We start from the raw sequence: 13,215 nt of genomic DNA, 5'->3' as shown, positions 1-13,215 counted from the left end.
TAACTTGTAATCAATTTGATAGTTTTAACTTTTAATCCTTTTGATAGTTTTAACTTTAATTCATTTTGATAGTTTTAATTTTTAATTCAATTTAATCAATTTAATATTTAATCTTTTAACTTATCACATTATTATTAAACTAAGTCACTCTTTGGACGCTTGGTGGTCATTTTATAGTTAGTCTTTTAATGACTTTATGTATCTTAACCATAACGTAAATATAAACGGTAGAGGGTACTTATCGGTGTAGAGTGCCGGTTATCGTCTTCCTTCGGTTCGGTTCCATGGTTGGTGAAGCTTTCTCTTGTAGAAATTCATTGTTGTAGTTTGGTGCCGTTTGAGTTCATACCGAAATATGATTCACTTTCACGGTTACGTGTCCGTGGCACAACTCCTAAATTTCTATCTTTGAGACATTGTTTTCTCAAGCCCGAACCTATTAGTCTTTACCACCGATCAACGTTATCATTTTTACCGCACTCGTCCCGCTTAACCGACCAGCATCGTTTTTCCACCAACTCTCTCTCTGTCCAGAAGACCATCTCCTTTCTTTTTCCAGTATCGTCAACCTCGGTCCTTTTTTAGACGTCACGATCGGCGTCACGATCGACGTCACGAACCACACCTGGTACTTATTGGACCCTCTCTCTATTTTTATCTTTTCGTCCCCAAAGATAGATTTTAAGCTTTAGGAGCTTTCCTAATGGCCATGTGTAAAGAGTGACCTTTAACCTTAAGGGCTTCAAAAATACTTAAAAATCGTCATACAATAAAAATACGCAAAGTACGGAAAAGTAGTGAACCTCAAACTTGTAAAACGAAAATAAATCATTATCTTGTAAAACGAAAATAAATCAAACGTAGGGGAATATGGACAGCTTAATCAGTTTCTCGCTACCGCTGGGGGAAAAGGCTTTCTTTAGATTTTAAGCCTTAGCAGCAAAGGACTGGGGGTTCGTGGCCACATAACACACCCAATTCCCTTGTAAAAGAGAGTAGCTATTCAGCTATGATGACAAGCAACTTCAATAAGCCGTACCATGGACGATCCAGCATACCAATAGTACATTATTATTGAAGTGCAGGTGTTAAAATTAAAGGGTTATTGAAGTGCAGGGTTTAACGGAATTAAAGTCTAATATTAAAAAGTGTAAAGGGATTATGAATATACCAAATTCTGTCGCTACAGTTTCCTATTGGCTACCACTTTCCTTTCCGTAAAAATTTGCGGGAAAATAGAAAACCAATTCCGTGCTTGCCGCCCAGAAAACGCGGCAAGTTATCTCTGCGTTTTGGGCCAGTGAAAACCAGGCTTAACAACCCTGAAATAGCAAATTTCTGCTTACAGAGTACCACCATAAGTTTATTTTCATGCATAAACATTTGAGCTCCCCTTGTTCCAATACCCGCATTTATACACGATTTGTGTAAAATCCAAATTTCTCATATCGTTTAATTTTCATTTCAAATTTCAATACCTACATTAACTTGAAATTTCTGGCCTTTTGTGGGTTTGAAAAAGCGTCCTTGTTTTGCCAAGGATTGTGTATAAATGCAATTTTTTATAATACTTGTTTTTGTATAATATATTTATAATCTTTGAAACTGATGCATTCAACAAAACAATAGCGCAAACCTTAAATCCAAAATTTCATATTTAGGCTTCTTAAATTTTAGTTCACAATATATATATTTTTAAAGATTCTAGACACTGTTGTACTGCAATATTTCGCGGGTGAAATGGACACGATGTTACATCATATATCTCCGATTAGTTACTTCGATTCATTCTCCATATTTTCAAGCATGCCCATTAAGAACGAGCGTTCACAAAAGAATCTCACCATCAAAGGACACGATAACACAGTTTGGACGTTGAACGCTTTGTTCCTGATATTAGTGTCGCTAGTGACACTTCTAGCTACCTGTAAACAAATGAAATTATGGAAAAAAAATTGCTGGACTTTTTCAAAGTGCATCTGGATATACTTTGCTGATTTATTGCAAAATCGTAAGTGAATTAGACCGATTTAATTAAATAGTTAAACCATAGCAAGAAGGAATATACAATAAGAATAATTCGCTAGATTTTGCGCCGATATCAGTTGACAAGTAAGTCCCACCCTTTTCATGTCCGTCATTGCTCTGCGTTTTCCTATTGGATCCCGTGGGGATAGGTCATACAGACGCGAATGACGTATTCCGACTAGAAAAAACAAAACTAGAGCAAATGAAACAGAAAATGGTGGCTGCCCGCGGTGCTGAAGAAGTACGCCAGTTGTTTTCAATTGCCATTAACTAGCTAGTTAAAGGTTTTGAACGTAAATTGATGGAGTTGAATATGTAACTCTACGTGAAAATCGATCTACAAATATTTCTAAATCGAATCAAGTGTGAGTTCCAAAAACCAAACCAAGGCTTAACGCAAAGGTAAAAGAGATAGATGGTGAAAAACATAAAGTGAGATAAAATATTAAGCGCCACCTCCGTTTACAACCCCCCCCCCCCACCCATGAAGGGGGAATTGTCGACTATCACGCGAGCACCGGACGCTTTTTTACGCCTTCTTATATAGATCACTTCTTGGTTTAACCAGGAAGCGATATCTAGTTTATTAGGAAGAAGGTATAAGATGCCTTAGTATTCGCGCGCCATAGTCCCAGTCCCCCTTCAAAAATACAAGGGGGGGGGGACGTAAAAGGAGGCCGAAGTATTTCGCCTCTACTTAAGCCTGGTTTTCACTGGCCCAAAACGCAGGAAAAACCGCGTTCCGCGCCGTTTTTTTAGAGGTAACTTGCCGCAAAGTTTCGCGTTTTCTGTGCGGCAAGCACGGATTTGGTTTAATATTTTTCCGCAAATTTTTACGGAAAGGAAAGCGGTGGCCAATAGGAATCGACGAATGCGTGAAGTCATAGGCTTGGTTTTGGTCAGCTCGCGAGGCTTTCTTTCGACGCCATTTTTTTATTTTCAAGGCGCTTCTGTTACCGAGCTAAATGTCTAAAAATTTATAGTTAACGATTTGCTAAAGAAATTTGGCTTAATCGTTATTTATATGATAAAATTGAACGTTTTTACAAAGACAATTAAGTCTAAGAAAATAGATAGGCTGCTATTGGTGCATTTTCAACATAACAGATAAGCCTTGGTCTCCACGAACTCGCACTCTTTCATATTACAAGTGAAAACGTTTTGACACCGCTTTATAAGGAATTTTCCGCAAAATTTGACGGATTTTTCTTTTCTGTTCCGTGAAAGTTTCGGCAGTGAAAAATAGGCTTAAGTCGGAGAATACGTAATTTTCGTTTTTCGCGTCGCGTCGCGCTAACGTCAGCTTTCAAGAATCAATGAGATGCTGGTTGTAATTTAGAGGCGGAGATTAACTCCGGACCTACGTTTGAACTGGAGATAAAGCTGGAAATGCGGCGAATTTACACCTTCTCCCTAATAAGTAGATAATAAACTAGATATGTAAACCAGACCTCGGTCTGATAGGTATATCCTAATAAAGCTTTATTTATTTATATCACTTCTTGGTTTAACTAAAGAAAAAATAATTGAAACTTAGGAATTCTTGATGTTGCTAAAATTACGTTTAGGAAATAATAGCCCCTTCCAAAAAGTTTGACTGCCTTGTGCATCTTGTTGTTTAAGTTCATCGCGCATGCGCACTTGGAGCTAAAAAACGTCATATCTAGGTTGTGAACTAGGCTATGCGGGGAAACCACTTCCTGTTTGTAGGAAGAACTGAACTGACTCAGACTAAGAACATTTTTTCAAAACTTTTTGGAAGGGGCTATTTGAGGGACGAAGTTACAAAATGTGTAGCTACACAATTGCGCGTCTAGAATTTTCGTTTGAAATTTCGGTAATTTGTTTTTCAGAAACCATATAATGATGTATATTTAATGCTTTCAGCTGTAGCATCATTGGAGGAACGTGGAGTGAAGAAATGGTTGCGCGCATTTTGGATTTTCGGAACTTTGGTGCTGGCGTATGCGTGGTCGGGAAATTTAACTGGCACACTAATGACTGGCAAGTCCCAAAAATTTGACACTATCGAAGATTTGATTGCAAATCCAAAAGTTTTGACTCTCATGTCCAAGAATTGTAAAATATACAATTTAATAACGGTATGTTCCATATATTATAAACTTATGGTAAAACCTATTTAGTTTCTTCTGGAGTATGTTAATCTCTCAGTTTGAAGTTTTTTATCGACTAGTGATCACAAAGCTGCTCGAAACCCATAAGATGTTCCAGAAACTTTTATAATAAGAATTAGATTAAAACATTCGTTCTTGATTAAAGCAATATGTGGTGCGTGCTTTTTTGATAGTCTTTTTATAGTCCCCCCCCCTATTTTCCCAATTATTTTGTGACCAATTTGGCCGCCCAAAACTGTAATATTTCCCAAGGCCATCTTTTTACCTCTCCGAGTGACGATGACGTCACGGAGAGGTTTTACACTGGACGTGTCTGTGTGTGTGTCTGTCTGTCTGTCTGTCTGTCTGTCTGTCTGTGTGTGTGTGTGTCTGTGTGTGTGTCTGTCACCGCGTTCGCAGTTGGCAAGTCGGAGCAAACGTGTTCGCAATTTCCGGACCGCGTTCGCAGTACACAGAAATTCCGAAAAACTTTATCTATCTTATTTAACGCCAATAGTCGTTACCCCTTCATCTGCTGACTGACCGCAGATTCTTTCACTCAACACCCTCTGTATTTATTGGCTTCTAACAACCACCATCTCCTGGTCTTCCGTCTATACCACATAGACACCAATCTGCAACATTGGCTTCTAACACCACCATCTACTGGTCTTTCGTCTATACCACATAGACACCAATCTGTAACATTGGCTTCCACTCCATCATCGTCGTTAGGCTTAAGATGTACGCGGCGAGCGGCTAGGGTTACGAGAAACGTCTAGCCTCCCTAAGGTGGGATCGCCACCAAAGGTTCACGCAATTGCGCATTTTCTTACCACTTAATGTGAATCAATCGCCTTATATACCCTAAATTTACAAAAGTTCTGATATAGGTGTTCCCTAGAGGTATAACGTTAAAGATAGCTATGTTTAAAATTATTTTAGGAATTAAGTTTCTTAAACCGACTTAACTATAATTAACGTAAAAAACTGACGATTAAAATAATTAATATCAGTTATATTTAATTAATTATTTAAGATAAACTTCTTTCTATGTAATGACAAAAGTGAGAGTTTATATAGAACGAGTAATGAAGATTGCATCCGAATCGAAACACTACACGCTTATCAAAGTTAATAATAAGCGAGTAGGATGATAAGATCTCTTACTAAACGATGACATTTCCTTTTAGCAGAATATTAAATGGAAATATTTTAAATAATTTTCGGCATTACGATTCTTTAAGTAGTTGCGTAGCTATAAAGCTCTGTTTCATCTCAATATTCCAAGAACATCTTTTATATTAACATTTCAAATTTGGTGTTTACTTTTTAATTCAGCTTTACTACATTTATATATAGTGTAAACACAACTTTTAACTTCACTACTTAATATGGGTTTTAATACTTCGGCCCTCTATAAGTGTTGAAGCTATTGGGGCTATGAAATAAGATTGAATTGACCTTGTTTCGTGTCCTCTTACAAGAGGTTTTAACGGTTCAGAGTGAGCCGAAAGTCAAATACACAATTAAGTGATAGATATTAGGTCCTCATTAGAATTATGAGGATACACAGGGAAATGTTAAACGATTAAACTTTTACAAATGACCTTCGCAATATCCCGCCAATTGGCCATATGTCTAATCAGCGCCACTAGCGGATGGTCTGAAAACTACTCCCATAGAGTCTAGGTATATTTAAGCGGGTTTGCAGAATTTCCGTCAGATGTCGCGGCGTTCGAGCCACCTGGCTATAATTCTGCAAACCCTCTTAAATATACCTAGTCTCTATGGGAGTAGTTCTCAGACCATCCGCTAGTGGCGCTGATTAGACATATGGCCAATTTGAATTACGTATTTCCGGTTTTTCTCACTGGCTGGTGGACCTGTGTTTATATTAGAAAGTAAATTCGTCTCGGCTCGGAGAGGTAATATTTTGGTTTTCCCAACTTGTTATTAAATGTCATTTAAAAAATCGGTCGGTGCAGGAACCAGGAATGCTTAAATTACCGGTAATTTACCAAATGCCGCGAAAATTACCGAATTATATCTTACCTTAATTTTAGAGTGGTAATTTTATCGGTAAATTAAATAAATTTTAATCGGTACTTAACCCGATAAATTACCATCTTTAAAAATTAAATTTCGGTAATTTCACATCTCTAAGGAATGCATACAGCCCCATATCCGTCATTAATTTCTATGAGGGATTTGTGGGCTGGGCTTGAACACTTCCCGTCACGATTAACTAACTGTCATTTCAATGGCAGCTAGGCAGCGAGATGGATTATTCGCAACATAAATTTCGTCATACATAATGATGAGTCTAGCTATTCCCACAAAATCTCCCTTTTGATGACGTTGCTGACGGAGACGGCGAAAAATACGTTAATCCTTTTTACCTCTGTCGCTATGACCCGTCTCTTCTTTCATGCCCCCCCCCCCCACGGGGAAGAGGGTCGTGGACTTTGACGTGCGCCCAATACACCCTGTTCTCTATTCCTGCTTCTAAAATTACATGAATCCCTGGTAACAGTAAATAAATCTAAGTGGACAAAAACACTTGTCTCGGGGCTAATTCGTGATACAGTTGCACGCGTTAATTTTTCAGCAAAACGAAATTGCGTATCCCGGTTTGAGGAAAAAAGGAGGGAGACTATTTCATTTCCTCAATGATCCAAATGTAACGGACCAATTGGCGAATGGCAAATCGGTTATCATTGATCAAACGCAAATGTTTTGGGATCCTGGTCGCGGACATTTGTTTAACCTGTGGAATCAATTGGATGAGAAGAAAAGACGGATTTATGTCGGAAAGAAAACTTACGAGCCCATATTCGCTCATATGTTTTTCAACAAAAGAATTCATCGAGAAATCCTTGAGAATGTCAACTATCTGTAAGTATTTTGGACGAAAATTAGAGATGACCGATACCCGGCTTAACCCGATACCGATCGGTGCCGGTGCAAACAGGAACCGATACCGATATTTACTCACTATGATCCAAAAACTCGATTCTTCGACCGAAGCCGATATTTTTAGTATGACAGCGCCATTTACAGATGTAACAGATCGAGGAAATAATTTAATTTAAAGTGTAATTTCATGAATTATACTTCTAAGTACACTGTTTAGAGGCATTCCCAAAATAATATTATTAGTTATTAGATAAACTAAATTCAGGTACTTTATATAAATGAGAAATCACCACGATTGACATTCATAGAAATGAAATATTATCAATTCATTACTGAAAGACCTAAAAATGTCACGTAGCGCCATTTAAAGTATTTTAAACGAGTATCGGTTTAGTATCATATTAAACCAACCGATCCGAGACTATCGGGAAACCCTGAGTATCGGTGCCTAATTTTAAAATCATTCGGAGACTGTATTTCCTGGATGTTTCACTATGCAGACTGGTCTTATAATAACTAGAAGAATCGATAAAAAGCACTTGATTTTCCACTTCACCCTCCCTTCAAGGAATTTGAAATGTTCATTTTCGCGCCCTTGGAATTTTAAAATATTAGATTTTGCGCGCGTTTCGTTCCAGCTCGCAATGCCATCTCGCGGTAAAATGGAGGGAAAATAAGAAGTGGCGTTTCTTAAAAGTCGCCCCCTTCGAAACTACCGCGCACAGGCCTTGATTAACGTAGGCAGCCGTATAACTCAGTTCCTGGATAATTCTCGAGGCTTTACGTTAAATTACAGTCGATGTGTTATTCTATAATTAATTTTATTATTATTTTTTTTACACAGTTGCCAACGAATATTTGAAACTAGTCTACTGTCTACCCACAGATTTTCTGCAAACTTTTACGCTCAAAAATACCTAGTCGAGTCTGGCGCTTTGATATTGGGGGAGCCAATGAACTTGATCTTTCTCACTTCCGTTTTCCGAGTCTGGATTGTAGGAAACATTATGGCTGTATTCATTTTCGTCTTTGAAGTGATACTGTCGTTAGTGATACTTTCTTACGGGGGATCATAAATTATTTCAATAGAAATTCTATACATAATTGGCACATCAATTTAAAACATACTTCGAAATTACTATTTTTATAAGATCAACTCAGACTCATGATATTTACCTCATTTCACCCCAACAGGTTTTAAATTAAATAGTTTTTAATAGAATTGTAATTAAATACAGCAAAATGCTAAAAAATTATACAGTTTAAGATTTTTATGAGTTAGAAGAAGCAGTGGTCACAAAATGTGCCCGTTGGCTATTTGGACGTTTCAAGGGCACGTATAAATTCGTCACCAATAAGGTCATAACACTCATTTCTACAAAAATTCCACTAGAATTTAGTATTATCCATGAGTTATCTGCAAAATTTAAACTGTTAAACATTTATCAACTAGTTATTTCAACATCCCGCTAAGTAAACCCAGGGATAGATGTAATTTTAGAAGCAGGAATGGAGAATGGTTAGTATTTACTACAGTCCGACTCATAGCCCGGTATGGAGCACCTCCCTTCAACACGTAAAGAAAATTTTAAATTATCTTTCTGGCTCACTTAAACTACGTTTTGATGACGTTGCTGACGGGGACGGCGAAAAATAAGCAATTCCTTTTTACCTCTGTCGCTATGACCCCGCCTAACCTTTCATACCCCCCCCCCCCCGTCCCGTGGAAAGGGTTCCGGGACTTTGGCGCGCGCCAACATTACACTGTTCTCCATTACTGCTTCTAAAATTACATCTAACCCTGGTAAAACTAATTTATTCATACCCACGAAAAGTGTTTTACAAATTTCCTCATGAGAATAAAAACAACAATCAGAACGGAAAGAACATTCTGCTCTAAAATTGCTTGATTCTGCTGCTAAAAATTCAACTAAAAACAGTTTTCTTTTTAAATCCAACAATTTACTGTAACATGTCCATTTACCCTGATTAAAATATAAATTTACCTTGTGAAGCATTATTTACAATAATATAGAAAGAAATTGTGCGGATATTGATAAGCCTTCAAATCGTTTGAAAATATAACTTTTCACTAGGGTACTCCTTATTATCGGAGAGAACTTAGCAATGAACCCTTTCGTTACGTGCAGTATATTGAGGCTATTTTCCACCGCCAAATTGCTGGAGTTCCGTCGAATGGAACCTCCCAATTTTGGTTCCAGTCGGATTGTAATAGGTGAATATATAAAGAAATTGGTCTTTTCGAACTTGTTGAAAAATAAGAAATCGTCATCACAGTTGCGCGCGATTTTGCACGTGACGTGAGTCTGGTGATTTATTGTTAAGCCATGGATATGGAATGAGCGTAAGGAAATTTTTTTCACACTATCTTAGAGCATGAAAACAAATCCTCACGCGCTTCTTCGCGAGCGTCATTTCTCCAGACTAGAAACATAGCTCGTAACGATTTGTTATATTTTTCAATTAGCTCCTCCTAGTTTATATATTTACCTATTCGGTCCATTGGGAGGGAATCTCCAAACCGTGGACCGTCTTCTTTCATCTTGAATAAAAACAGAAAATGGTTTCGAGATAAAGGGAGCGCAGATTTTCACATATGAAATCTTATAAATCTATTCTTGTGGAGATACAAAATGAGCTTTTAGCATTATAATTATTTAGGGCGGAACAGAAAGGAAGAACACTTATTTCAAGTAAAATGTCGCTTTACTACTCCTAAAATGAGATCCCTCATTCAGATTTGTGGCTTTAAAAGCGGTATCGTGTTTCTGACAATCATTAATGGTGCTCTTATGTGTGTGTTGTTTTGTGAGTTTTAAACTTCAATTTCAACTCGAGCAGTGGCGTCGCTAGGCCTTTTTTGGGGGGGCTATAGAAGATAATAGGTATAACTTTATTTTAAACGATTTAACCATTATTAATGTTAATTATTGAAGATTAAAATAATTAAAAATAATTATATTTATTTAAATATTAAAGATACACCTCTCGTGCAAAGAGAGAGATTATCATTGCCTCCTATATCTACCAAGGCAAGTTTGAGAAGATAATAGGTATAACTTTATTTTAAACGATTTAACCATTATTAATGTTAATTATTGAAGATTAAAATAATTAAAAATAATTATATTTATTTAAATATTAAAGATAAACCTCTCGTGCAAAGAGAGAGATTATCATTGCCTCCTATATCTACCAAGGCCCGTGCATGCGATATATTTCCTTCATTGCCTCCTATATCTATCAAGGCCCGTGCATTGTGATATATTTCATTCATTGCCTCCTATATCTATCAAGGCCCGTGCATTGCGATATATTTTTCAAAACAACAACAAAAATGGGAAACCCTAACTCAGAAACATAATGACGTTTTCATTGGATACTTAAGTTTATATAATCTTCTTGACACGGAGAGGTAATATTTTGGTTTTCCCAACTTGTTTTTTGTTTAGGGTCTTTGAATTTTTTTCTTTTTATTTATGTGCAAATCAAATAGATTATTTAGGGTGGAACAGAAAGGAAGAACACTTATTTCAAGTAAAATGTCGCTTTACTACTCCTAAAATGAGATCCCTCATTCAGATTTGTGGCTTTAAAAGCAGTATCTAAGTGGCTACTATTAAGTCCAAGCCATTGGGCCATCTTGTTTATATTAAGTTCTTATAATAACTTTAAAATAGTTTGCCCAGATTTAGCCCCCCCAAATTTCAAACCCTAGCGACGCTACTGATTTACTCGAGTCATAATCGTCCTTAATTTAATCGTCCTTTTAATAGACCCCAACTTTTCACGATCATTTTAAAAGCCTTCAATATCAGAATTAGGGCCAAAAAACTGCGTAGATTTTTTGGGTGACACGCGTTTTGAGGCCAACTGGACGGGCTTCTACAGCGGGTTCAGCGGGAAAAGCGTGATCGGGTCGGCTGTGGTACGAATCAACTTGGTACTCACATTATTTTGGTTTTTTCCCATGTGTCACCCCAAACGTAGACACAAGAACTGCGTAAGTTTCGGGATACTTAACCATAATTTCAGCTAGTGGGTCCTAGTTGTATCAAGATGAAATTAAACCTAGTATTGCCTCCTAGTTCGAGATTTAGGCCTACCTTCAGGTCACTTTCGTAGTTTAAGTTCTCAATAATGGGAACGATTAGTTCTTCATCGTAACGATAGTTGAGCCCCGTTTTTGCATTTTTAATCCCCTAATTATGAGCGAGCGAAATTGTTTGGCAATTAAACAAATGTTAAAGTTATTCGGGGTGTGTTTAGGGTCACCTTAATCGTTTCCTGATGAGTTATCTTAAACTCATTTCCTTCAAAGAGTAACGTGGCCATAGCGGCTGCCTTTGAGTGCGTGTGAATCGCGGCACCGGCTCCTTTAGATTACGTAATAAAACACCGAGCTATAGGTGCGCGGTGCGCAAACAGTGGAATGGCTCAGGTTGGGTGGGACGCCAAAATGGCGGATTAATAGTCGGACTCAATTGTAGTTGGTTCGTCTGTAGCCCTTTTAGCCAATGCGTCCGAGCATTCCTCCCCCATTTTGTCGCGTCCCCGCCCCCGGACCTAAGCCGTTCCACAGTTAACGCGCCTATTTCTCCTCCTCCCCTCATCATCCTTGTTTAGACAACTTGAAGCAAATATAAGCGATATTACCCCCCCCCCCACCCCCGGGTTTTTAACACGGACCACCATTACTTCATTTTTCTCGCGGGATGGGGGACTAATGTAATGGCACCTTCCTGAGTTTGACTGCATTACGTTCTATGTATATTTAACACGGACCGCTATTTCTACAATATAAAGCGCAACGCAAATTTTAAATATTCTAGGTCTACCTCTGATAATGTAAGCATTCATAAACAATGGCGTACAGTCACTCTTCTTAAGTTTTTTAGAAGGGGAGGGTCCAGCGATATCGTCTCCATTTATGTTTTGAACAAAGAGATCGTCAGCTTGAATTCGTTCTTTCTGGATTCCAGATGGCGCCAGGTATATTTCGTCACCAATTTTAATACTAACCGCGCCACCTGTCCCCGTTAGCCAACCAAGATTATAGAAACTTCTACAGAGTTCCGGTATCAGTCAACGAGGATGCGTCTGACATTATTGGAATAAATTGAAAATGGATCTAAATTAGGCGTAAAATTTGGGACTACCACACGCCATATTGGTGTGGCTCGAGGCTTCGTAGGTGGCTTCTCCTCTTTAACCCAAAATTAATAGAGTAGTCTCGGTACTACGTACGCAAACGTCATACCCTTCTCTCTCTTAGCTCAATGCCATTGCCATCCCCCTACTGGACACCCCCCTTCTAACGACCCTAGTCAATAAAGTAATGGCAGTACTACGTATTTAAACGTCATACCCTTCCTACTCTTAGCTCCGTGTCATCCCCCCTACTATGAGCGTACAGTATCCCCTCTTACAAGAGCGCGCCCAGAGGGAGGGAGGGATAAACAGTCTACACCCCTGTCTAGCGCCACAGAATGTAAGGTTTACCTAAGTTTCACTTTGGTTATTTAAACTACGAGAAACACTCTCCTACATGGTATTAATTTGATATTTAACTATATAATTAAATTAAATGGCATATTTACCTCGTTCAGCTCTCCGTCCATGACTATGTTGTATTCGAAACAACTTGTTACTTTACCGAGAAACTGAACAAACCACGTTGCGACTTTCAAAATAAAAAAAAAACTGAGAAAAGAAAGGCAGAAGTTTTAGCAGACGATATCACCAGAGTCAAGTTAAAACGAGTATCCAAGAAGAGAGTGTCTATTCTCACCCCCGGGTGGAAATAGCCTACGCATAGAGATACATTATATATTATTATTATATTATTATATTATTATATTATTATAGAATTCTAATGTCTATGAGCCTACGCGCTATTCTCAACCCCCCGGGTGAAAATAGCTTATACGCTATTCTCACCCCCCTCCCGGGTGAAAATAGTCTGACTAATTAATTATAGTGGTCTATGACCATTGACCAGGGCACGTCGTCTGCTAAGCTAAAAAAGTGAATAATTAAAATATTTTAGATAATGCCTGGACTACTTTACTAATTTGTAGTTGAAAACGCCGAGTTCCTAATATTCAAGAATCAAGAAAATTTTTAAAAATCC

The 13,215-nt window shown here is 37.9% G+C and overlaps 1 protein-coding gene and 1 pseudogene across 3 annotated transcripts; one reads left to right on the top strand and one right to left on the bottom strand.

Moving 5' to 3' along the window:
• Positions 1 to 1,771: 1,771 nt before the first annotated feature.
• On the top strand, positions 1,772 to 4,362 carry LOC149668233 (uncharacterized). 2 transcript variants are annotated; one of them, XM_089841308.1, is made up of 3 exons: positions 1,772 to 2,011; positions 3,916 to 4,107; positions 4,173 to 4,362. In XM_089841308.1, the coding sequence occupies exons 1-3, from the start codon at positions 1,807 to 1,809 to the stop codon at positions 4,190 to 4,192; spliced, it is 417 nt and encodes a 138-aa protein (XP_089697434.1). In that variant the 5' UTR covers positions 1,772 to 1,806; the 3' UTR covers positions 4,193 to 4,362. The 2 variants fall into 2 exon arrangements, with proteins under 2 accessions (XP_089697434.1, XP_089697432.1); XM_089841306.1 differs by having other exon boundaries at positions 3,916 to 4,362.
• A 6,667-nt stretch (positions 4,363 to 11,029) lies between these two features.
• Positions 11,030 to 12,703, bottom strand: LOC149668232 (methylthioribulose-1-phosphate dehydratase-like; annotated as a pseudogene). Its single transcript, XR_016368091.1, has 5 exons — positions 12,683 to 12,703; positions 11,921 to 12,182; positions 11,358 to 11,458; positions 11,189 to 11,284; positions 11,030 to 11,127 (listed from the first exon to the last, which is right to left on the bottom strand). The product of XR_016368091.1 is annotated as a methylthioribulose-1-phosphate dehydratase-like (transcript).
• Positions 12,704 to 13,215: the final 512 nt, after the last annotated feature.

The sequence above is a fragment of the Phalangium opilio genome, unplaced genomic scaffold (assembly GCF_054372755.1).
Source record: "Phalangium opilio isolate 3A_F unplaced genomic scaffold, DU_Popi_V2 ptg000056l_1, whole genome shotgun sequence".
Taxonomy (NCBI): Eukaryota; Metazoa; Arthropoda; class Arachnida; order Opiliones; family Phalangiidae; genus Phalangium; species Phalangium opilio.
Note: the sequence above shows the minus strand (reverse complement) of the source record. Positions and strands in the feature narration are given on the sequence as shown.